This window comes from Ranitomeya variabilis, chromosome 2 (assembly GCF_051348905.1).
Source record: "Ranitomeya variabilis isolate aRanVar5 chromosome 2, aRanVar5.hap1, whole genome shotgun sequence".
Lineage (NCBI taxonomy): Eukaryota > Metazoa > Chordata > Amphibia > Anura > Dendrobatidae > Ranitomeya > Ranitomeya variabilis.
The window spans coordinates 595448438-595475198 of record NC_135233.1 but is presented as its reverse complement, the minus strand read 5'-3'; the positions used below and the strand labels follow the sequence as shown (position 1 = coordinate 595475198).

Sequence of the window (26761 nt, the reverse complement as noted above, 5' to 3'; positions counted from 1 at the left end):
CCAGCAGAATAGTGAGCGCAGCTCTAGGGTATAATACAGGATGTAACTCAGGATCAGTAATGTAATGAATGTACACAGTGACTGCACCAGCAGAATAGCGAATGCAGCTCTGGAGTATAATACAGTATGTAACTCAGGATCAGTAATGTATGTACACAGTGACTGCACCAGCAGAATAGTGAGTGCAGCTCTGGGGTATAATACAGGATGTAACTCAGGATCAGTAATGTATGTACACAGTGACTGCACCAGCAGAATAGTGAGTGCAGCTCTGGGGTATAATACAGGATGTAACTCAGGATCAGTAATGTATGTACACAGTGACTGCACCAGCAGAATAGTGAGTGCAGGGGTGTTTCTTTGTATTTATTAGGATCCAACAGCTTCCAGTAGCAAATACTGAATCTGTATCAATGTGGAGAAAGATCATTAAGTCTTTTAGAGCATTCAAATTCTTGTGCTTATTATTCTGAAGACAATTCTAAGGTTTCTTACATATTGGTCTATTTACAGCTCTGTAAACCCTCTGTCTTCTAATGCCCGTGGTCACAGGAGTCATTTTAGTGTTTTTTTTGTTCCTGAATGTGCAGAAACATAGTGCCCAGGAGTGTGGCACATAATTCATCAAATCTCCGCAGCTTCACATTACTTTGCTCTACTAAGCATATTTGACCTAAATTTATCACATGAGATACATTTTTAAGTCATGCTAAATTTTCACGTCTTGACTTAAGCAAAGTGCATTTGAGTGTATTCCCGACTAGGATACAAATAGGCGACATTGTGTCAGCGGGCGATGTGAATCATTCATGAGAGTTAATGTGGGATTCAAGACTTAAATTGGTCTTCTCTTGAGGTCGATCCCTGTCCATATTAGTTATTATGGCCGTCATAGAGGGGGTCCTTCACTACCTGAGTGACTTGAACCACGGCTTTCTGGTGCGAAATCAGCTCTCGTCTAGATCCAGAGTGATTGTGTTATCATCACAGTGACCATATTTTTAAAGAGGAGTTCTCCGATTAAACAGCGCTTTTTAAAGAGTATTCCAGGCTACATAATTAATCACCTATTTACTGGAGAGCCAAAAATTGTTAGACTGTTGTGTCCGGAGGTGGACACTGACAGCTTGGGGCACCTGTGCTAGAAATGTGTTTGCGAAATAAATAAATATATATATATTGCAGTGCAGGAGTCACTAAACCATCTCATACAGATGTCCATCCAGCCTCTGAAGACTTCCATTGAAGGAGAACTCACCACCTCTCTTGGCATCCTGTTCCACTCATTGATCACCCTCACTGTCAAAATGTTTTTTTGTCATATCTAATCTGTATCTTCTCCCTTTCAGTTTCATTCCATTGCTTCTCGTGTTTCCTTGTGCAAATGAGAATAATGATGTTCCATCTACACTGTGACAGCCCTTCAGATATTTGTAGACAGCTATTAAGTCTCCTATTAGCCTTCGTTTTTGCAAGGTAGACATTCCCAGATCCTTTAACCATTCCTCATAGGACATACTTTGCAATTCGCTCACCATCCTGGTAGCTCTTCTCTGAACTTTCTCCAATTTTTCAATGTATTTCTTAAAATGTGTTGCCCAGAACTGGACACAGTATTCCAGATGAGGCCTGACCAAAGAGGAGTAGAGGGAGGTAATTACTTCACGTGATTTAGACCCTATGCTTCTCTTAATACAGCCTAGACTGTTTGCCCTTTTTGCTGCTGCATCACACTGTTGACTCCTGTGCATTCTGTAATCTATAATAGTTTGAGACTATTACATAGTCTCCTCTCATTATGTATTTTGCCGTTCCTTATTATACAGTGCCCTCTCTTGTTATGTACAGCTCTTTGATCTGGCTATGGTGGAGAGGTTGGAGTTTGAGTATGTGTGGACAGGTGTCTTTTATACAAGTAACAAGTTCAAATAGATGCAATTAATACAGGTAATGAGTGCAGAGTAGGAGGCTTCTTAAAGAAAAACTAACAGGTCTGTGAGAGAAAGAATTCTTGCTGGTTGGTAGGTGATCAAATACTTATTTCATGCAATAAAATTATTTAAAAACTATACAATATGATTTTCTAATTTTATTTTTAGATTCTGCCTCTTACAGTTGAAGTGTATCTGTGATAAAAAAAAAAAAAATGACAGACCTCTCCATTATTTCTAGGTGGGAAAACTTACAAAATCGGCAGTGCATCAAATACTTATCCCCCCCCCTTTATGTGACACATCCTGGTATATATGTGCCCCATCCTAGTATAATGTGCCCCTTCCTGGTATAATGTGCCTCATCCTTGTATATATGTGCACCATCCTGACATAAGGTGCCCCATCCTGGCATACATACCCCGATCCTGGTATAGATGTCCCTCATCTTGATAGAATGTGTCCCATCCTGGTATATATGTGCCCCATCCTAGTATAATGTGCCCCATTCTAGTTTAATGTACCCCTTCCTTGTATAATGTGCCTTATCCTTGTATATATGTGCACCATCCTGGCATAATGTGCCCCATCCGGGTATAATGTGCCCCATCCTGGCATACATACCCTGATCCTGGTATAGTTGTCCCCCATACTGGTAGAATATTTCCCATCCTGTTATAATGTGCCACATCCTGGCATATATGTCTCCCATCCAGGTATACATGGCCCCCCTCCTGGTAAACATGTTCCCCATCCTGGTATAATGTTCCCCATCCTGATATAATGTCCTCCATCCAGATATAAATGTTCGCCTTCCGGGTATATATGTGCCCAATCCTAGTTAATGTCCCCCATCCTGATATAAATGTGCCCCATCCTGGTATACATGTCCCCCTTCCTCGCATCCATGTCCCCCAGCCTCTTATGTATGTTTCCCATTCTGGCATAATTTTGCCCCATCCTTGTATAATGTGCCCCATCCTAGTATACATGTCCCCCAATCTGGTCCCCTTCCTGGTATAATGTGCCTCTTCCTGATATATATGTCCCCCATCCTGGTATATATGTACCCCATTCTGGTATAAAGTCACCCATCCTGTTTTACATGTCCCTTATCCTGGCATACATGTACCCCAGCCTCATACATGTCCCCTAACCTTGTGTATTTGTCTCTCATCCCAACATAATGTGCCCCATCCTGGTATATTTGTCCCCCATCCAGGTATATATGTGCCACATCCTGGTATAATGTGCCTTGTTTTATATTATGTTAAAAAACAAATTATACTACTTACATTCCACCGCTCACACGCCAAGTGGGCTCCTCTTCTACAGCTGGGCAGGAGCCAGCAGCTGACATTGGCATCCCCACCATGGTGCAAAATGTCACTGGCATCACCCCCCAGTCACAGACACACTGACATCAGTTGCTGGCCTCTGATTGGCCAGCTGCATGTATTGCAGCGTAGGGAGCAGGCAGGTTCCTTGCACCGCAGTACATTTCATCTGAATGTGCATCCTTGGATATGCACATGCAGCTGAAATAATTGGGTCTCCCTCCACCTCCAGGCCCTGGTGCAGCTGAGCTGGCTGGTCCGGCGATATGCCCACCCCTGGTTTTAGGTCTCACTAATTGTCAGAATGGTGGATTTGAGTCCCCTATTCTTCTTTAGATCTTGTGACCTATACCTGTTATCCTCACAGTTACTGTACATTAGGCATTGGTTTATCTAGGTTCCCCAAGTAATAAAAAAAAGTTTTTGGTGAATCAGAAAGTTCTAGGCTTTCTCACTTCTTTCAGATTTAACATCTTGACAGTTTTTGAGAGGACACATTAACACATTACAAGTGCTATGATGTTTAAAGGTGACTTTTCATCAGTTACAAAATGTCTAGTGTTTGCTCTTATGTTATTCCCTCTGCTCCCCGCAGTATGACTTTTTAGATTTTTTTTCAAATCTGCCATACGGTTTCAGAGATATGGGCTTTGTAAATCAGTGCTAAGGGGGAAGTGCTCACAGGGTAACTGCAGTGCAGGCTAAAGGCACACCCCCAGAGAATCCTGTGAGACACGCCCCCAGAAAATCCTGTGAGACACGCCCCCAGAAAATCCTGTGAGACACGCCCCCATTGTTAAGAGCACAAAAATTTGCCTTGAATGTAAAGCCCGATATCTCTAGAACCATATGGCGGATTTAAAAAAAAACAAAAAACGATATACCGTATTTTTCGGCATATAAGACGCACCGGACCATAAGACGCACCCCAAATTTGGGGTGAAAATTGCAGAAAAAAAGATTTTTTATAAGATGGGGGTCCGTCTTATTGTCCGAATTTACAGTATCTTACCTGTGGGCTGGTGGTGGCAGAGCAGGGTCACAGGAGGCATGGTGTCGGCAGAGGTGGGGTGAGGCGGTACGGCGTGCACCTGAGCAGGGTCCCTTCCTGCTTAGGTGGGCGACGCCACGGCCTGGTGTCCATGGGAGGGTGGCAGCAGTGGTTACCGGCAGAGGTGTTGGGATGAGGAGGCACAGTGAGAGGTATGGCGTGAGAGGGGTCCCTTTCCCCGGTGAGGTGATGCAGCAGCCCGGTAATGCAGCAGAGCCGGGTGAATCCTGTTGTTACCGCGGTGGCAGAGGTGTGGAGACGAGGAGGCGCAGTGAGCGGGGTCCCTTTCCCTGGTGAGGTGATGCAGCAGCCCTGGTAATGCAGCAGAGCCGGGCGAATCCTGTTGTTACCGCGGTGGCAGAGGTGTGGAGATCAGGAGGCGCAGTGAGCGGGGTCCCTTTCCCCGGTGAGGTGATGCAGCAGCCCCGGTAATGCAGCAGAGCCGGGTGAATCCTGTTGTTATCGGTGCGCGCGGCCATCTTCCTGAGGCCGCGCGTTCGCAGATGGAGCTCTGCTGCCCAGGGCTTCAGGAAAATGGCCGCCGCGATCCCCATCTGTGCACGTGCGGCATCCCGCGGCCATTTTCCTGAAGCCCCGGGCAGCAGAGACCTCCATCTGCGCACGCGCGGCCTCAGGAAGATGGCCGCGCGCACCGATAACAACAGGATTCACCCGGCTCTGCTGCATTACCGGGGCTGCTGCATCACCTCACCGGGGAAAGGGACCCCGCTCACTGCGCCTCCTCATCTCCACACCTCTGCCGCCACACCTCTGCCGCCACGGTCCACGGTAAGCCTGCATTGCGAATATAAGACGCACCCCCCATTTTCCCCCCTTTTTTTGGGGGGGAAAAAGTGCGTCTTATATGCCAAAAAATACGGTACTCAGGGGAGCAGTAGGGATAAAATAAGAGTAAACACTGTCCACTTCTGACCTGGTGACAACTCCCCTTTAAGCATCGAAAGTCTTGTAATTTGTCTCATTCATCTCAAAAAATGACAAAACATGCTGACATATCCTCTGTAACACCATTCATGCTGATTATAATTAAGGAACTAGATGTATCACTCTAGATTATTATGTATCTGTAAAGCAATATAAGAAAACCACAGATATCTTCTTCATTTCAGCTTTCATTTGTATAGGAAACCTACTGTCAGTCCTCATCGTTATCCCCAGTAAAGCGCCCGATGATAAATGTTCTTCCAGATGACAATAGTATTAATATGTAACAGGTGATAGGACCCGATAACCCGAATATGCATTATGCCTGATAAAACGCATTCAGTATTGACAGAGGTTTCAATAAGTCTGTGCAGACGGCTGGATATATTATGTATACTGGATATATCAGTAAGTTTTTCATTTCAAGATGTAATTTATATGCTACAATCCGCTCGCCTTTCGCATCTCGCCATATAATAGCGATGAACTGAACCCATGGCTTTAAGGGAGACGGGTTAACCTCAAAAACCATTAAATGGCCTGAAATGGATGGAATCATCTACTACTAGAGCATGAAATGGACCAAATAGGAAGAATATGCTTGAAGTGAGAGACATTGCTTTTATTTAGGATGCAGCGTCTCGGGGACATTGTAGCATCCTTATTATACTGATTGGGCTGATACTCACACTACCATGTGAGTCTATGGCACATCTGCCTGCACAGCCTTGGATCTTTGTAAGAAGACACACTCTGTACCAGATATCCTACAACATATCCACTATCGGTATTCATTGGTGGGTTGCAAATGAATGGCTTCATCATTGTGACTACATAGTTATATATGTAGTATAAGTTCTTTCAACTAATAGTCATTTAATGGAAGGTAATAGAGATTATCCACCAGTCTGAAAGCCCTATGTGCCTCCACATCGGTGCTACGCCACAGCCTTGAGCACTTATGCAAAATCTATTGACTTGGATTTTCAACCCTCATGTGGCATTAATGGTGCCAGTGCCCTATAATGTAGCTTGAATATCTTGAGCAACTTCTGCATCTACCCATAGCTATGCCTATGCTTAAAGGGGACTTGTCACTTACCATAAATACGTAATTTTTTTTACCTGGTATAAATGCCACTGTTCTCCTTAATCCGGCGATGTTTTTCTCTTGTTCGTGTGCCTCTCTGTTCCTGAGATATGGCCTCCTCTTCCCTGTATGTAAATCTTATCTTGTTTTCCTAGTGGGCGTGACACTCAACTCTCCTCGTGGGCGTCTTATTAAGAACCACGCCCAGTTGGTTAAAAACACTAAATTTATACACAGGGAAGATGGGGCCATATCTCAGGAATGGAGAGGAGCAGGAAGAAAATAAAAACATTGCCGGATTCAGGAGAACAGCGGCACTAATTCTAGGTAATAAATTACATATTTGTGGAAAGTGATAGGTCCTCTTTAAATCCCACAACTATTTTTGAGTACTTAGGGGATGGTAAGATTTATTTAGATCTTCACCACTCATAGGACAAAGAACAGAACCTATATTAAAATAGTCTTTGCTATTTAGGCACAACTTATATGAAGAATACTTTTGGCTTCATTAGCATTTTATATTTCATACTATGGTGGAAAATGATTGTCCTTGATTAGATTTGAACCAATAACCCGAGCAATGGAAACCTACAATGCTAACCTGTCAGAATAATGTTTATGTTTATTATTGCATATATTACTACTACTATGTACTACTGTTTATTGGTGCATAAGTCTCTGTCTCCAACAATAGTGTTATATTGTCAATAACACATTGTCTTAAAAAAAATCAGAGTACTAGGACGTTCCCGCTCACTGTTCACACTGTGTGTAGCTGGAGCACATTCTGCTTTCACTTTACAAGCTGGCAGGTGAGATGCTAAGACCCCAAGCTGTAAGAAATACCAGTTGTAAGCTGCATTATCTTTGTTCATGAATAAATCTATCTTGACTGTTGAACAGCTGGACTGTACACAGATTAATCCACTGCCAACATAACCACCCAGCCACCGTTCTGCCCAAGAGCTGTTTACTGTCTAAGTCATGAAAATGACTTCCAACACCTATGAGAAGGTTGTGAAAAGAGAAACTAGTTCCCATTGCAGCCACTCACTTCAATTTTTAAAGTGTGCCTGAGAGGTGGGATCTCAGCGTCCTCTGTCCAAGTTGAACCCATGACTTCAATAACATTACTAACCACTGAGCCACCGTGCTGCCCAGGAGATTATTTATAGGTAGGTTATCAATATGACTACCAGCTGCAATGGCAAGATCATGAAAGAGAAAGCTAGATGCCCAAGGCATCAAATCAGTTAATTTCTTTTAATTTCTGAAGTGTACCTGAGAGGTGGAATCTCATTTTTGTTGGTCAGAGTTGAACCAATCACTCCAGTGCTAACCACTGAGCCACTGTACTAGCTGGCAACAGCCACTGTATTACCCAGCAACTGCCACTGTGCTACACTATAAGCATCACCAAGCCACCACCATGCATCACTGTAGGAATCGATAAGCTCTCACTATGGTTCACTGTAGAAATCCCCAAGCCCCCCACCATGCTTCACTGTAGACAGGGTGTTCCTTTCTGTGTATGCTTCCTCCTCCAAACAGTACATAACGACATTGACACTTGGGTTACAGCATAATGACACTAATACTTTGTGTACAGGGTAATGGCACTGATACCTTGAATAGGGAGTAATGATACTGACAATTGCAGAACAGAATAATTACACACCGATTCTTGGGATGTATGATAATGACATTGAAACTTGGGGTTCTCCTCTTTCTGGCTGGATGTCATCTAGTTCTCATCATCCAGTGACAATAACCCTGAGTGAAGAATGAAACTACATTGTATCTCGTTGTTTGTACCTCTCCATACTGGTTTAAGCATGGTGAATCTTATGATTTTTCTTTTCTGTAGTTTATGCTCATCCTGGAGCCGGTCATGCAAGATGATGTGATCATCTCCTCTTTGCACAATGACAACAATTATCAACAAAATAAATGTAGACAATTTTTTTTTTTAGGTGTGATATTTATACGAGGTCGAGATCTATACTGTCCTGCAGTCCAGAAAATTATCTACTATAATAATATGTAGATATACCTGCAGCTCACATGCAAAACCTGCACTGGAAAATAAAGATATGGGACTGGCCGGACACGGTGGTGAACTGTCCACTGACCCAGTGCTGTGCAGTGCTTTGCAGCAGAGAAGGCTATTAAGCTAAGTTTGGTGTTTTTGTACTCATCTGTCTCATGTATGTCACTGTCCACTATGTTCAATCTGCAGTGATGAGGCTAGCGCCCTTGCCGGCAATTGCACTAGCCAGGGCAGTGCTAGGTGACAGCGAGGGACGAGGTTCCTGATGGTGGGGGGGAAGGACCCACTTAGGGCGTTAGGGGATTAAAGGGTCAGTCTCAGGTTTGAGCAGGAGGTGTCCATCCCCCATTTCCCTATCAGTAGGGCCTTCCTTTTCCCAAATTCCATCCCGTTGTGTGTGTGTCGTGCCGTCCATTGAGCTACCCCCTGTGGGGTCACTACGTATCGTGACAGGTGGCCGCAGGGCACAGCGCTTTGTATATGGCATCATACATATGCATTTGCAGGACCGGATTGCTTGACATAAATATGGCAAAAATGGTAAACTGGGAAGGAATACCCATTTAATCATTTAATTATTGTGATATCAAAAGTTCTGTAGCTTTCTCATATAATCTCTGCTTCAATCCTTTCTATCCATAATGCTTCCTTCACCCATCTACATCATCTATCATCCATCCATCTTACGGAGCGCAGTGCAGCTGTAGAGGACCTGACTGTTGTCTCTTGGGGCCCATTTCGTCCCTCTTTCTCCAACATACATTTATACCAGTTTCTCTTTGCTTCTCTTGGCACCGCTGGGCATGAACACGACTGATGGAGATGATCTTGTTGAAGCTGCTTCACACCTCTTTCCTATTCATCACATGCCCTGTGTTGTGCACACGCTGCAGCTGGCAATAAGAGATAGTCTGCAAGAGGGACATGCTGGGACTCTGATTAGCAAAGTGAGGAAACTGGCTATTGCTGCCAGAACCCCTAAAATTGATTCCATCTTGAAGAGACGTGCTGAAAAAGGGGCAATTGTGGATCAAGCTACTCGGTGGGGCAGCACCTATTTAATGATTGAGCAATTGCTTGAGCTGAAACCCTTCCTTGTAGATATGGCCAACCCTCAGGTAAAACTACATGAAGGTCGATGGACACAGGTGGCTGAATTGAAGGAATTGCTTCATCGGCCATTTACAGTGACTAAAAATTTACAAGCTAAGGATTTAACTCCTGGCATTTTTATAAAGGAGTGGAAGAACTTGTTGTTTTAATTGTCCCAAAGAGGAGGTATAATCACAGATGGCATTCCTGCTACAATGAAACGGAGAGAAATACTGCTATTAGAAAATAAAATTCTTCTGACAGCTGTTTATGTGGACCCGAGTCATCGTATATTGCTGGATGATCAACAGCTTACTAAAGGAAAAGAAGCTCTGATCTGACTGTGCACGAGGCAATTCCTTTACACCCTAAAATTGTTAGAGATGTTGCCCATGTGGTTACCGCTTTGCCACCAATCCGAGTTAGTGTAGAGAGGTTGTTCTCTAGTCTTAAAATATTTAGGGTAGATTTGAGGTCATCTATGAAGGAGGATCTGATGGAGGCAATACTATTTTTCAGAACAAATTCATAGACTGCACAAATGTCATCCAGTACGTTTTTGTTGAAAACTGTTTTTTCCACTTACTGAGTAAAGGAACAAAGTCCAGCTCACCATGCCGACATTCCCCAGGTCTCGGAGCACGGAACCGCTGTGTCAGGGCGTGAACAAACAGGAAAAAGGACGGAGATCCAGCTCAACGATATAGTGAAAAGTCCATAGTTTTATTTCACCTCGAAAATAGCATCATGTAAGGACAAAACATCAGCATACAAAAAAGTTAAAAACCAAGATCAACGCGTTTCCGGTGACTAAGCACCCTTAATCATGATACCTGGCACATGTCATGTCTCGTACTTTTATACTGGTATCCGGTCGGCACACCGGCATGACAATCAATCAATCCAATGGAGTGGACACACATGAAAAATATTTTCCACTTACTGCATAGTGTACGACAAATTGTAAATATGCAAAAGTTTTCTTGTTCTAAAGTTGAATTCCAATAAATATATTTTATGTTCTATCTAAATGGCTTGATTATTGTATTATAATAATGATTAAAAGCCTGATGTTACAATTTTACCACAGTAAATTTATCACTTAAACATGAGCCATGTATGAAGGAGTCAGAGTCGTGTAGTCAGAGTTAGTGTCATGGAAATTGAGGAGTTGGAGTCGGAGGTTTGGCTTACCGACTCCACAGCTCTGATTTTGTGTGACTGTGTGGGTTTCCTCCCATGTTCTAAAGACAGACCTGTAGGAGATATGACCCCTGATGGGTGCAGTGATGTCTGTAATGTGCTGTACAATCAATGTGCTTATTTCTTATGCTTCATAGGAACGGTCTCACTTTGCAGACATTATTGCCCCATCATGACTCACATCCTATCAGTATGTCTTTGGAAGTTGAGCTGCTCATACTCTGCTCCATTCATTACTTATGGGACCATCTGGGAATGCAGAGCTCCATTATTTCCAGACAGTCCCGTAGACAATGAATACAATGGAGGATAAGTCCGCGCACCTCTGCTCCATTCAAGAATAGGATGGATCTAGGACACTTGTGCACCAAGCTCTGGAGACCGTGTCGTGGAGATTATAACGTGAAGTTTTCTAGTACGTGGACATGTCAGAAATGTCCCAAAGTGACAAGTCTTGTCTGAGAACACAGAGACTAAAAGCCTTTTGTTCCCATCTCATAGATCGGTGCACAGCCTGCTGTTGCTGGTGGTTAAGCCCCCATGGGGCAGCATGGTAACACTGTTGCTTTCTTTTTCTTGTTGCTGTTTTCATTGGTTCAGCTCTGACCAAGAACAATGAGAATCCTCAGACACATCTCAGAAAATGAAATCAGTGACCACAAGGGAACCTGCTCTTTCGTTTCATGACCTGTCGGTGGGCGCTGATAGGCATATTGATGACCTAGCCATCAGGTAATTCTATGGTGGCTCACTGGTTAGCCCTAGTGATGAGCGAATATACTCGTTACTCGAGATTTCTCGAGCATGCTTGGGTGTCCTCCGAATATTTTTTAGTGCTCAGAGATTTAGTTTTTATTGCTGCAGCTGAATGATTTACATCTGTTAGCCAGCATAAGTACATGTGGGGATTGCAACCAGGCAACCCCCACATGTACTTATGCTGGCTAACAGATGTAAAACATTCAGCTGCGGCAATAAAAACTAAATTTCCGAGCACTAAAAAATACTCAGAGGACACCCAAGCATGCTCGAGAAATCTCGAGTAACGAGTATATTCGCTCAACACTAGTTAGCTTCCTTACCTTTTAATGCTTGGGACCTTAGTTCAATTCTGACTGAGGTCTGAGTAATTCTACCTCTCAGTTGTACTTTAGAGATTGCAAATGGACCCGCTCTTGTTTTTCATGACCTGTTGATGGGCACTGATAGACATATTGATGACCTAGCCATCAAATAATTATCAGCACGGTGGTTCAGTGGTTAGCTCGATTTACCTTTCAATGCTTGGTTCCTTAGTTCAATTCTAACTGAGATCTGAGTAATTCTACCACTCAGTTGTACTTTAGAAATTGCAAATAAACCTGCTCTAGTTTTTCATGACTTCTCGGTAGGAACTGATAGACATATTGATGACCTAGCAATCGGGTCTCTCTTAGGCAGCATGGTGGCTCAGTGGTTAGCTTGGTTACTTTTCAAAACTTGGGTTCTTAGTTCAATTCTGACTGAGGTCTGAGTAATTCTACCTCTCAGTTGCTCCATGTTTTTCTGATCTTCCCATAGGTGCTGTTAGTAATATCAATGATTTTGCCAAAGGTTATCTTCTGAGCAGTATGTTGGCCCAGTGGAATGTTCCCGTGCTTTGCAGCATGGGAGTCCATGGTTCAAATCCCACCTTGGGAAATTGCAAATGTACCTCATCTAGTTTTTCCTGATCTTCCCATCGGTGATTGTAGTAATATCAATGACTTTGCCAAACGTTATCTTCCGAGCGGTGGAAAGCACTGGTACTTTGCAGCATGTTAGTCCATTGTTTCAATCCCACCATGGGAAATAGCAAATAGACCTGCTCTAGTTTTTCCTGAGCTTCCGATCCTTGCTGGTAGTAATGGCAATGACTTTTCCAAATGTAATCTCCCAAGCAGCACTGTGTCCCTGTGGAAATCACTGGTGCTTTGCAGCATGTGAGACCAGGGGTCTAATCCCACCCTGGGAAATTGCAAATGGACCTGTTCTAGATTTTCCTGATTTTCCCATTGGTGCTGGTAGTAATATCAATGACTTTGCCAAACACAACTTTCCGAGCAGCATGATGGCCAAGTGGAAAGCAATGAATCTTTGCAACATGGGAGTCCATTGTTCAAATCCCACCATGGGAAATTACAAATGGACCTGCTCTAGTTTTTCCTGATCTTCCCATTGGTGCTGGTAGTAATATCAATGACTTTGCCAAAAAGTATCTTTCAAGCAGCACAGTAGCTCAGTAGCAAGCAATGGTACTTTGTAGCATTTGAGTCCATGGTTCAAATACCACCTTGGGAAGTTGCGAATGGACCTGCCCTAGTTTTTCTGATCTTCCCATAGGTGCTGGTAGTAATATCAATGACTTTGCCAAAAGTTATCTTCGGAGCAGCACAGTGGTCCAGGGGAAAGCACTGGTGCTTTGCAGCATGGGAGTCTGGGGTGTTGTGAATTCTGTTCTTGGGCTCCCTCCGGTGGTTGTTGGTGGTAGTGCAGTTGTCTCTGGGTTGTAATCCAGGGCAGGTGTTTTTGCTGATTGCAGCTCTACTAGGTATTTAGGTTTGCAGGATCCATTAGTCCTTGCCAGTTGTCCATTGTTCTTGGAGGGATTGCATCTCTGTCTGGCTCCTCATGCCCTGCTGTCAATTCAGCTAAGATAAGTGTCTGGTTTTTTGTCTCTGCAGCACACTTGCAGTGTGCTTTACAATTCAGTGCAATTCTTTGTGTTTTTGTCCAGCTTAGACTTTGTTTGGATTTTTCAGTCATGCTGGATTCTCTGGAGATGCAGATATACATTCTATGTCTTTAGTTAGATGTAGAATATTTGTATTATCTGCTGTGGATATTTTTAGGGTTTTAATACTGACCGCTTAGAATTCTGTCCTATCCTTTTCTATTTAGCTAGAAGTGCCTCTTTTGCTAAATCCTGTTTTCTGCCTGCGTGTGTCTTTCCTCTTATACTCACAGTCAATATTTGTGGGGGGCTGCCCATCCTTTGGGGTTCTGCTCTGAGGCAAGATAGAATTCCCATCTATAGGGGTATTTAGTCCTCCGGCTGTGTCGAGGCGTCTAGGATGTGTTAGGTACACCCCACGGCTACTTCTAGTTGCGGTGTCAGTTTAGGGTTTGCAGTCAGTACAGGTACCACCTACTCCAGAGAACGTCTCATGCGGCTCCAAGGTCACTGGATCATAACACTGGGGTTCAAATCCCACCATGGAAAATTACAAATGGCCCTGCTTTAGTGTTTACTGATCTTCCCATTGGTGCTGGTAGTAATATCAATGCCTTTGACAAATGGTATCTTGCTTTGCAGAATGGGAGTCCAGGGTTCTGATCCGACCATGGACGACATCTGTAAGGAGTTTGTATGTTCTCCCCATGCTCAGATTGTCTGCCACCCATTCTCGAAAGACATACATGTTATCGCCAGTGATGGAAGTGCTGTGGCTAATGTTGTGTCTCCTGTGCAGCATCCAGGGGGCTGCTTGCCTGTCCCCCCCCCGGGCAAGTATTCTGATTGGATCAATGTTCTGATACAATTAGCAACAAATTGATTTGTATATAAGCAGCTCAGCATGAGCTGTGAAAACACCTTTTTTGGACTTAGGATAAATTTTGCCCCTTTTCTGTATATTATTTCAGTAAATTCTTATGTTCCTCCAATCCTCAGGATAGAAGCTGTTGACACAGGTAACACCACAGAACATCCATCACTGGCCCTTACCTGTATGTCTTTAGAGCATGGGTGGCCACCCACCTGAGCACTGGGAGAACATACAAACACCTTGCAGATGTCATCCATGGTAGGATTAGAACCAGGGACTCCCATGCTGCAAGGCACCAGTCTTTTCCACTGGGCTACCGTGCTGCTCAGGAGACAATCTTTGGCAAAGTAATTGATATTACTACCAGCACCAAGATGATCAGGAAAATGTAGAGCAGGTCAATTTGCAGATTCCCATGGTGGGATTAGAACCCAGAACACCCATGACACAAAGCGCCTGTGCTTTCCACTGAGCCACCATGCTGCTTCAGATCCCACCATGCTGCTTCAGATCCCACCATGCTGCTTCAGATCCCACCATGCTGCTTCAGATCCCACCATGCTGCTTCAGATCCCACCATGCTGCTTCAGATCCCACCATGAGAAATTGCAAATGGATGTGCTTTAGTTTTTCTTGACTTGATCTGCTCATAGGTGCTGGTAGTAATATCAATGACTTTGCCAAAAGTTATCTACTGAGCAGCACGGTGGCACAGTGGAAAGGAATGCTATTTTGCAACATGGGAGTCCACTGTTCAAATCACACCATGGGAAATTGCAAATGGACCTTCTTTTTCTTGACTTGATCTTCCCATTGGTGCTGGTAGTAATATCAATGCTTTGCCAAAATTTAGCTTTTGAGCAGCATGGTAGCCCAGTGGAAAGGACTGGTGCTCTGCAGCATGGGAGTCCAGGGTTCTAATCCCTCCATAGATGACATCTGCAAGGAGTTTGTATGTTCTCCCTGTGCTCAGGTGGGTGGCTGCCTATGCTCTAAAGACATACAGGTAGGGGCCAGTGATGGATGTGCTGTGGTGTTACTTGGGTAAGCAGCTTCTATCCTGAGGATTGGAGGAACATCAGGATTTAATGAAATTAAATAGTGAGAAGGGGCAAAATTTTAAGTCCAAAAAGGAATTATCACGAGCTGCTTATATGCAAATCAATTTGTTGCTAATTGTGTTAGAACATTGATCCAATCAGGATACTTGCCCTGGATGCTGCACAGGTGACACATCATTAGCCACAGCACTTTCATCACTGGCCCTTACATGTATGTCTTTTGAGAATGGGTGGAAGACAATCTGAGCACGGGGAGAACATACAAACTCCTTGCAGATGTCATTCTTGGCAGGATCAGAACCCTGGACTCCCATGCTGCAGAGCACCAGTCCTTTCCACTGGGCTACCTTGCTGCTCAGAAGACAGCATTTGTCAAAGGCATTGATATTACTACCAGCACCTATGGTAAGATCAGGAAAAACTAAAGCAGGGCCATTTGTAATTTTCCATGGTGGGGTATGAACCCCAGACTCCCATACTGCAAAGCACCAGTGCTTTCCCCTGGACCACTGTGCTGCTCCGAAGATGACCTTTGGCAAAGTCATTGATATTACTACCAGCACAAATGGGAAGATCAGAAAAACTAGGGCAGGTCCATTTACATTTTCCCACGGTGGGATTTGAACCATGGACTCACATGCTGAAAAGCACCAATGCTTTCCACCAGGATACCATGTTGCGCAGAAAACAACCTTTGAAAAGTCATTGATATTACTACCAGCACCAATGGGAAGACTAAGAAAAACTAAAGCAGATCCATTTGCACGTTCCCACGGTGGGATTTGAACCATGGACTCAAATGCTGCAAAGTACCAGTGTTGGCCACTGAGATACTGTGCTGCTCGAAAGATGCTTTTTGGCAAAGTCATTGATATTACTACCAGCACCAATGGAAAGATCAGGAAAAACTAGAGCATTTTCCCATGGTGGGATTTGAACAATGGACTCACATACTGCAAAGTACCAGTGCTTGCCACTGAGCTACTGTGGCTGCTCGAAAGATACAGTTTGGCAAAGTCATTGATATTACTACCAGCACCAATGGGAAGACTAGGAAAAACTAGAGCAGGTCCATTTGAAATTTCCCATGATGTGATTAGAAAAGTGGACTCCCATGCCGCAAAACGCCAGTACTTTCCACTGGGCTACCGTGCTGCTCAGAAGATAACTTTTGTCGAAGTCATTGATACTACTACCAGCACCAATGGGAAGACTAAAAAAAAAGTAGAGCAGGTCCATTTGCATTTTCCCATGGCGGGATTTGAACCATGGACTCAAATGCTGCAAAGTACCAGTGCTTGCCACTGAGCTACTGTGCTGCTCGAAAGATACAGTTTGGCAAAGTCATTGATATTACTACCAGCACCAGCGGAAAGATCAGGAAAAACTAGAGCAGGTCCATCTGTAATTTCTCATGGTGGGATTTGAACCATAGACTCCCACGCCCAAAGCTCCATTGCTTTCCACTGGGCCACCATGCTATTCAGAGAATAATGTTTGGCAAAGTCATTGATATTACTACCAGCATCAATGCGAAGATCAGGAAAATCTAGAGAAGGTCCATCTGCTATTTCCCATGGTGGGATTTGAACCATGAACTCATATTCTGCAAAGCACAAGCATTTTCCACTGGGATACTGTACTGCTCGTAAGATGATGTTTGGCAAAATCATTGATATTACTACCAGCACCTTTGGGAAGATCAGGAAAAACTAGAGAAGGTCCATTTGCTGTTTCCCATGGTGGGATTGGACTCACATGATACAATGCACCAGTGCTTTCCCCTGGACCAGAGTGCTGCTCTGAAGACAACCTTTGGCAAAGTCATTGACATTACTACCAGCACCAATGGGAAGATCAGGAAAAACTAGAGAAGGTCCATTTGCTATTTTTCATGGTGGGATTTGAACCATGGACTCCCACAAAGCAAACCACCAGCGCTTTCCACTGGACTACCATGCTACTCAGAAGATAATATTTGGCAAAGTCATTGATATTACTACCAGCACCAATGGGAAGATCAGAAAAAACTAGAACAACAGAGAGGTAGAATTACTCAGACCTCAGTCAGAATTGAACTAAGGTCACAAGCATTAAAAGGAAGTCATTTCTTTGTATTTTAATTGGCAGAAATGCTTTACAGACCTCTGTTGAAGGGGAATAAAGACCGTGTGTAAAAGAAAAAAAAAAAAAAAAGGTAAAGGACATAACCGGTGAGTCACCATAGCATTACCTGATGTCTTGCTCATCAATATGTCTATCAGTACCCACCGACAGGTCATGAAAAGGAAGAGCAGGCTTCATTGGAGGTCTCTGATTTCATTTCCTAAAATGTGTCTGAGAGCAGAAATCCCATTGACCTCAGGCAGAGTTGAACTAAGGACCCAAGTGTAGGATAGTAATGGAGGTAACCACTGAACCACTGTGCTACCTGAGAGTTTATTTCTGACCAGATCATCAATAGGACTCTTAATATTTATGGGATGGTCAGGAAAAACTAGAGCAGGTACCATTACAATCACTGACTACAATTTCTAAAGTACACCTGAGAGGAGGAATCTCATTGTCCTCAGTCAGAGTTGAACCCAGGGAACCAGCAGTGCTAACAACTGCGCCATCATGCTAGCTAAGGCTTCTTTCACACTAGCGTCGGCAGGGGGCTGTCGCTATGCGTCGGCCCAACGTGCCAACGCGCGTTGTGAAAGTGATGCCCGACGTGGGCAGCGGAAGCAGTCTTACGACGCTTCCGCTGCCCCATTGTAAGGTCCGGCGAGGAGGGGGCGGAGTTTCGGCCACGCATGCGTGGTCGAAAATGGCGGACACGACGCGCAAAAAAAGGTTACATGTAACTTTTTTTGTGCCGAAGGTCCGCCAAAACACGACGCAACCGTCGCACGACGGTTGCGACATGTGGGCATACGTCGCAATGCATCGCTAATGTAAATCTATGGGGAAAAAACGCATCCTGCAGACAACTTTGCAGGATGCATTTTTTCTCCTAAACGACGCATTGCAACGTCTGCAAAACAACGCTAGTGTGAAAGGAACCTAAGTGCTAAACTCTGGGTAAGTCATCTCCCGGTACATACGGAAAGGTCAGGAAAAACAGACATAGCTGCCCAACACATCTAACCAACCTGTTCATTGATTTCAATTTCTAAAGTGAGGTGGAAGGTGTCACAGCATTTTTATTTGACTTCTTTGTTAGGTAGGCCCCATAAATCCCATGTTTTAGGGCAGCCAGTTTACATCGTGGTACATTGCTGCTCTGCCGGTATGAGTAGCAGATCAGGCATCAGGCTGATTTCCCGATGGTGTCCGGTAATAACAGGCTGACACATTGAAAGGAAATCACTACAGGGGCTCATTAAGCGAATGGTAATTGATGTCTCCTCTGAGAACTGAAGAAAAACAAACCAGGAACATAGCAATTACATGGTGTTTAGTTAGTAGCTATACTTTAGATAGCACTGGATTAAGGAAGACATGAAAAGCGCAGTCAGGGGGTTTACTAATACAGCGGAGACATTGACATATTGGGCTTGTATCATTCTGTAATGAGCCCACGCCGGTCACACACGTTGCTAAACTAAAGAGAAAAAGGACTTGGAATTGCCTGTAATGCATTTTACTACCATTGTAGAGACAGTAACTCCAGATTATAGCACAAAAAGGAAGAAAATTGGTCTTAGTTGGGAGAAGAAAGCCAAAAATGCATCTTCTCCATATTCTAGTCCGTTCTGAAACCTACATTAAAAAATGTTTTTCAATGATAAAGGAACAGTTTTGTATTCAGGCCACCATCTAGCAAGCACCATCGGCATTGGGATGCAGAAGGTCACCATGAAGCTTATGGAATCAAATGCAAAAATTTAGGAACCCACCATCATGCACTATATATTTACTATACTGGTGTCTTGTATGGCAGAGGGACATTTGGGGTCCATCAGATGACTGATCCGAGTGACCTCTGCACCCCCTATTTCCCATCCCACCATTGGGGTAAGACATCTGTACAATTATAGAGAAGTGCATGACTGTTTTCGGCTACCATCATTTCTACACCATAGGTTGCATTTAATACTTGCTTAGGACAGTTTTGAAAAGTGGAGGTAGCAGTGACACATGGATCCTGATTTCTGATCGTACCTAAATTGATCTTCCAAACATCCTGGATTAAGCAGGACAGTCCCGAACTTGGGAAGCTGTCCTACTATCCTGGGAGGTCAGTGGCATGTCCTAACTTCAACTATGTGATGGGCAATGTGGGGGCATAATGTGTGTGGTGAGCCACTGTGTGCACCATACTTTGTGTGTGGGAATGTAATGTGGAGGCATCATACTGTGTGTGGGGGAATGGATTGTGGGGGCGTCTTACTCTGGGGGGCAGTCTGGAGGCATCATACATTGTGTCGTGGGCACCATGGAGCCATCATAGTATGGGGGCATCATACCGTGTTGGGCATCATACTGTGATTGGTAGATCATTGTGGGGCATCGTACTGTGGCAAGACTTTGTGGGTATTATAGTGTGTGGTGGGCATCATACTATGTGTGGTGGTCTACTGTGGGGGAATCATACTGTGTGCGGTAGGAACTGTGGAGGCATCATAGTATGTGTTGGGACATCATATTATGTGGTGGGGTCACTGAGGGCATCATACTATGTGGTGAGCCACATACGTTATTTAGGGAATGTACTGTGAGGGCATCATACTCTATGTGGAGAAATGTACTGTAGATGCATCATGCTTTGTGGTGGGTATGGTAGGGGCATCATACTGTGTATGAGAAAATGTACTGTGCGTACATCATACTGTGTGAGGGGGAATGTACAGTGAGTGCATCATACTGTGTGAGGGGAATGTACTGTGGCGACATCACACTGTGTGTGGGGAATGTACTGTGGGGACATCACACTGCGTGTGGGGAATGTACTATGGGGACATCATACTGTGTGTGGGGGAATGTACTGTGGGGACATCATACTGTGTGTGGGGAATGTACTGTGGGGACATCATACTGTGTGTGGGGGAATGTACTGTGGGGACATCATACTGTGTGGGGGGGAATGTACTGTGGGGACATCATACTGTGTGTGAGGGGAATGTACTGTGAGGACATCATACTGTGTGTGGGGGAATGTACAGTGAGTGCATCATAATTTGTGGGAGCAATGTAGAGACATCATTTTGTGTGTGGGGAATGTACTGTGGGGACATCATACTGTGTGTGGTAGGAATGTACTGTGGGGGCATCATACTGTGTGTGGTAGGAATGTACTGTGGGGACATCATACTGTGTGTGGGGGAATGTACTGTGGGGATATAATACTGTGTGTGGGGGGAATGTATTGTGGGGACATCATACTGTGTGTGTGTGGGAGGGAATGTACTGTGGGAACATCATACTGTGTGAGGGACTATTTTGAGGGCATCATACTGTGTGGGGTGGGTCATAGTGGAGGCATTATAGTATGTGTGAGGGGTTCATTCTGTGTGTGAGGGGATACTGAGGGCATCATACTATGTTTAGTGGCACTGTGGTGGCTATATGTGAACCATAGTGGACTTCACTAGGAGCAATATATTTGTGTGGGTGCATATAAAGCACTGAGAGAGGTTATGGATGTGTCTTAGCACTGCAGTATGTGTTCCTCTTTCCTAGCCTTCACATTTGATACGTATATATCTAAGGACCCCTTTGCCACTTAAAAATACTCCAGTGTTCTGAATGGTGCATGGTAGATGAGTGGTCCTCATATGGATGCAGCTTATTCTTTTACTTATATTCATTATTTTTCCATCCTAGGATGTCATCACCTTGCATTCTCCTCTTTGTCTGACCCTGTCTGCAGATATAACCATCTGAGCTCCTTCTGACAAACAGGATAGATTTTTCACCGTGCGCTGGAGTCCCAGTATTTCCCTTTGGGGTGTGCGAGCTCCGCCAGTTAGCTTGTGATCAAATAGGAGAGGACAGACAACTATTACTGGCATATATAAAGCTGCACAGGAGACCAGGAAAGCCTCAGCGATATGGACACATATATTATTGATAAGTAATAATGTAAGCATAATGTAGCAAAAGCAAATGTACCGGTAATTCCCTATATGTGTATGGTGCCGCTGCCTGTGTCCTGTACGGTATTGTATCCACATCCCCCTCTCCTAATTATATGGCCTGGAGCCCCGTGGTAGGAAATGAACTGAAGGAGACGAAAGAGATGCAAACTCACTTATTACCAGCAATATACAAGATCAGGACAGAGAGGATATTTTGGTTCATTTTGCAATAGAGGAAATATAAATCATTGTAGACAGTACAGTACACAAATTAATTGCAAAAAATGCATGGGGGAAAAAATGGACGTTAGTAGTTTTTTTTTACCAAGTTGCAATACCCCATACATCCTGTGGACTGGTGGGGCACTGTTCTTGTCTTGCTATCATTTTCTAATTCTAAACAACAGTGATTTTTAAACTTGAGATTGATCAAGAGAAATCAATTATGCATATAGAATACCAGATCCTACACTATTATGGCTGGAGATGGCACTGAGTGAGCCAGTGACAAGAATTGAACAAAATGATGTGGTGCCAAGGAGTTATCCCTTTAAAAAAAAAAAAAGCCCACACTGACCCCGTGGTTTACAAAATTTGTGTCCCACCATTTTAGGTCCATATACCTCTAAATACAACAGCACAAATAAAAGTAAATATATCTCAAGACAACGTGTCCTCTGGTTGTTACAGCTCCACACATTTCGCCTCGACGTGTTTCCATTGCAATGGACAACATAAAATTTTGTGCCAAAATACAGTATAGTCCGGAGAACCTGAACATTTTTTCTCTCTACCTGTTTGCTTACTTTCAATTATATCTTGCTTTACACATTTCTATTTTTTTATCTATTTATTTATCTATTTATTTATTTATTTATTTTGTTTTTATTTTTCAATAGATTTTTCGTTGTAAGCAATCATGTGATTGGACAGTGCCTAGATTCTAGTGGTTCCATCCTCTTCTCAGAAGTGACATCCACTTTTTTGTCACACCCCCGCCAAGTATTTCTCAAAACTCGAAGTGGAAAAAAAAAACTCTCAAAACTCTGAAAATATAAACAGCAAAGTGATTTTACCATAAAAATGAGTAGGAAGAGTCTTTCAAGCTTCTGTGTAGCAATTAGGTGTTTTGTTTTTTTTTTAAAGTGGACCCGTTCCAAAAAACTCCTAAAAACTCAATGTGCAGACTACCGAACATGTCCGTAATTTTGAACAGTAAAAATCAGGGTGCCGAAACCCTGGTCAATCACTAAAATCAATATACAAAAGCTTTGCCATGAAGTAGGCACAGATCTCCACCGATGAAAAATTCCAACTTGTCAAAATATTTTTTGAAGGTTCAGCTACTCTTTAAGTGGTGTTTGGCCGAGCTACTGTACCTAGAGTCCAGATATTGGGTGGGAAAGTCTTAGGAATTAGGACCCACTCAAAATGAGGGTGGTTCTGACATTTTAAGAAGGTGCCATGTAGTGACGGGGCACGGATTAAATGTCCTGATTTTGGCTATTAGATTGTTGGCATGTACTTATGTAAACAATGAAGGGGTCAGGGTCCTGACTACAGTGCTGTGACCTCTTCATTCTGCAAATCGGTATACAATCTATTAATCAGACCTATTCTGAGTCCCTAACTAGGCTGTGAGTGTGAGACTGTCTCTTGTGTGAGTACTAATACTCACACACATCTCTTTTTGGGAGTATTAGTACGTAGAGAGAGTTCTTGGCTCTCTACGTACTAGTACTCACACAAAGAGATTTCATTAGATAGCTTGACTCGACTGCAGAGGCACGTATGATGAAGATTTCTTTTCAAGCTGAATTCTTATAGTTGTTCACAATTATAGTAGGTAAAAAAAGATTATACTGGACCAGGGATGCAATACATTAGCTTCATAACATGGCTGACCTAGTCAGAATGAGGAAAATGAAGGGAGCGGTTACTGACATCAGAGATGGGAAGGCAGATAGTGAGAGCGACTAGGCAAACTTCTAAAAGGCAAACTGTCACGATAATGTAAAATACCATGGTCTGAGGAATTTTTGCAGATGTGACCATGGTCCTAGACACACACTGCAGCTTCGACCCCCCCTTCTCTCTCCCCCCTCTGCACTCGCACATACCACAAACAAAGCCCTATGGCAGATACACTGTACAACTTGATACTAATGTGTGAGCAGGGTGTGGCTTTTAAAATGCAGACGACCAATCCCCTCTAGCCATTCATTCCCCCTCCCTTCTCACTCAGGAATGCCTTTGTTAGAGGGACTCCAAAACGTAAATTCTGAGGAGAGGGTGCATATCATTACTCAGCCCACTTAGTGATGTCACGACGAAAGGGCATATCTTTTACGCCTGCTGAGTAGTGGTTGAGTCTTGGCCCAGGAAGCGAGCTAACACCAAAGCTGTTCTATGCATCTGGATGTTTTTATCCTCCTAAGCCACAGGCAAGCCAAAATGATACCATGACATAACGACCTGTAAGTGTTCTCTTTTCAATGTTAATCCTATTTTATTTTGTAATCTGTAACGTATATATGAATTTTCTTCTTTATAATATCTTTCTAATACTTTGTAAGCACTGCCTAACTGTTTATGGAGTAAAATATATAATTTACTAGCTGTCTCTTCCTGCTCTATGAACGAACTGTCGCTTCTTCTAAAGTGAATTACGCCACTGATTTGGGTTGGCTCCAGACCCATTAACCTTTGGTGCAATCGGAGCTGGTGGCAGCATACTTTGTTCTGTGCAAGTGGGAAGCTTTCTATCAACGACGGCATTGTTAATTATTGTTCCCGCCTGAGTGGGAGTAGTTAATCGCCCTTGCTGCAGTGAGCCCAATAGCCAGTACATAGCAGGCAGCCTTTCTAATTACCCTAGTACCTAATCTGACCTGAGGGTAAGGGGGCGCCAGAGAGCTGTAGGTTCCAAACTGGAACTGGGAAGTGGGATATAGATACATCCCCTTCAGAAAGAACCAGGGGCCATCAAACACCACCGGTTTGTGACAAATTGGTGTGAGTAGTGGGGACGATAAAGGTATCCTTCCCGGGATCCCTAACATGTTGTTGAGATCCTTCACATATTTTTGGCAGCACGGTGTGAACTGTGACACAAACCTTATTGAATAGCAATGCAACAATATAATACTATATGATTCCCAAGTTGTGGGACATGACAAGACCCCAAATAAACAAGCATTGATAGCTATTCTAAAGTTCCCAGATGACCCCTTTAAGTGTACACATGTTGATTGTCCATATGTTTCCTAATTAGGAAATTACAGAGCATTTGCCCTTTCTATTTGCATGAAAGTACAGATGCTTATTCTGAGTGATGTGATAAGGAAACGAACGACCATCATGGATACAATTTATGCCTTAGTTAGAATGCATTTTTCCACTTTCCACCTACTCGCTTCCTATAGCAGTAACATTTTTTTGCACTTAGGCTTCTATAGTCATAATGAAAATCCACTTGGAAGCCAAGTATTGTCATGTTTTCCAGTTCATGCCGCTATCTCATCGAGATCATATTATTCCATGATGAATAATCTGTTCTCCGCTTCTTAGCAAAAGCAATATATTGATGATAACAATAAACCTTTTCCAAGGACACTGAGCAAGGTCATTTCATGCAGACTCTATAAGCTCCAACGATCTTCTGATACATTACTGAAACCTCATGTTTATTAAATATTGGAGAGATCGGCCCGTGTACATAGCTGTATTATACTCCAGAGCTGCATTCACAATTCTTCAAGTCTTATTAAAAACAGTTGACAATACATAATGCTTTCATCCCTAACTCCTTTCTTTGAGTAAGAAAAAAACAACCATTTTTCATCAATGAGTCGAATCCAATTTTCATCCAATTTTATCCATTGTTGGCCATTGTGTCCATTTTTTCTTACATGCAAAAAAAAAAGAAAAAACTCCAATCTCCATTTATTTATTTTATTTATTTTTTTAAGACGATTGGTCCCAAAAAAAGCAGACATTTGATCATCCCATATACTATAATGGGTCGGTGTTTTACCCATAAAAAATACAGATATAACATGTACATCTATCATGACCTTATGTATTGGGTCTTAAAGGGAATCTGTCATCAGGTTTTTGTCATGTAATCTGAGAACAGCAGGATATAGGGTCTGAGACCCCGATTCCAGCGATGCATCACTTGCTGGGTTGCTTGCTGTCATTTTGATGTAATCACAGTTTTTCGGCTGCAGAGCTCGGAATGCTGAGCTCTGTATAACTCCACCCACACCACTGATTGGCAGATTTTTGTGTACACTGTGCATAGGCAGAAAACTCCAAATCAGTGATGGGGGTGCGGTTGGACCAGGAGGCCTGAGACACCTAGTCCTGTAGTGATGATAATCTCCTGATGATAAAACAGTAATTTTAATTAAATAGCAAAACACAGCCCAGTAAATGACGCATTGCTGGAATCAGGGTCTCTACATCTACATCACGCTACTCTCAGATTACATAGATACAGATTCGCCTGGATTATGATCTGTATTTTCTTTTGTTTCGCACAGACATCTGCAGTGAAGAAGAGGAGTCCGTGGGCGGATCATTGCTCACAATCTCTCTGTCTTTGTCCGAGCAACAGGTGAGTGTTAGCATCCAGGTAAAACAATCCAATCCTGACAACCCGGGCGCAAGAAGAGTTGTTTGACAACCTGGTAGCTGGTGTACTTTTTTCTGAAATGTCACCTTTTACCTTTCTCTGTTTTTGTGCTACTCTTTTAAATAAAGAAAAATAAAGAATTTATTAAATATAAAAATGAAAGTTCACTTCTACAATATATTGAACAAGGTTGCATTTTTGCAAAAAAAAAAAACAGCTCCACTTTCGCCTACAGGTTGTGTCAGGTATTGCAGCTCAGCTCCGTTCAAGCAGAACCAAACCCAGACCCTTGTATCGTTATAATAAGTGTTTATATTGTATCTGTACATTATCCTGTATAGTATGTGATATTCCGCTGCTCATTTCGCCCCCTTACCACCATTGAGCCAGTGACTGTCACAAATGATACGACCTGAGATCCCAATTTAAGCTGAAAAATGTCATACTCCGACTTACAAATGGCACTAAGACGAGCGGATGACAGGTCTCGGAGACATTGCTGTCACCAGGGAAACTGCATATCGCCAACGTCCAATATTGTTTTCATGTTTAGCCATGTCTATAGTCTGAGCTGTCCTGCAGTACTAGACACAGCCTGTGGATGAGTGTGGCGCTGTATCTAGGGACATAGCTCTTTTTTTCATTTCTGAGCAATATAAAATTATGTGCAGGAAATGTTTTTGCTTTTTGGCCTTTCTTCTATGAATGTATTATCTACAAAACCATCC

The 26761-nt window shown here is 43.2% G+C and overlaps 1 protein-coding gene and 1 long non-coding RNA gene across 2 annotated transcripts in view; one reads left to right on the top strand and one right to left on the bottom strand.

Annotated features, from left to right (window-relative positions):
- LOC143807173 (uncharacterized) overlaps positions 1 to 21288 on the bottom strand; it is a 51606-nt gene extending 30318 nt beyond the window's left edge. Inside the window, exon 1 of the long non-coding RNA XR_013221663.1 lies at positions 21152 to 21288. This is a non-coding gene — a long non-coding RNA (uncharacterized LOC143807173). The remainder of the gene's footprint in view (positions 1 to 21151) is intronic.
- The window catches only part of LOC143807172 (serine/threonine-protein kinase Nek11-like), a 344541-nt gene that overhangs the window by 288994 nt on the left and 28786 nt on the right, over positions 1 to 26761 (top strand). The window contains exon 13 of the mRNA XM_077288448.1: positions 25942 to 26015. Within this exon, the coding sequence (XP_077144563.1) occupies positions 25942 to 26015 (74 nt within the window). The remainder of the gene's footprint in view (positions 1 to 25941; positions 26016 to 26761) is intronic.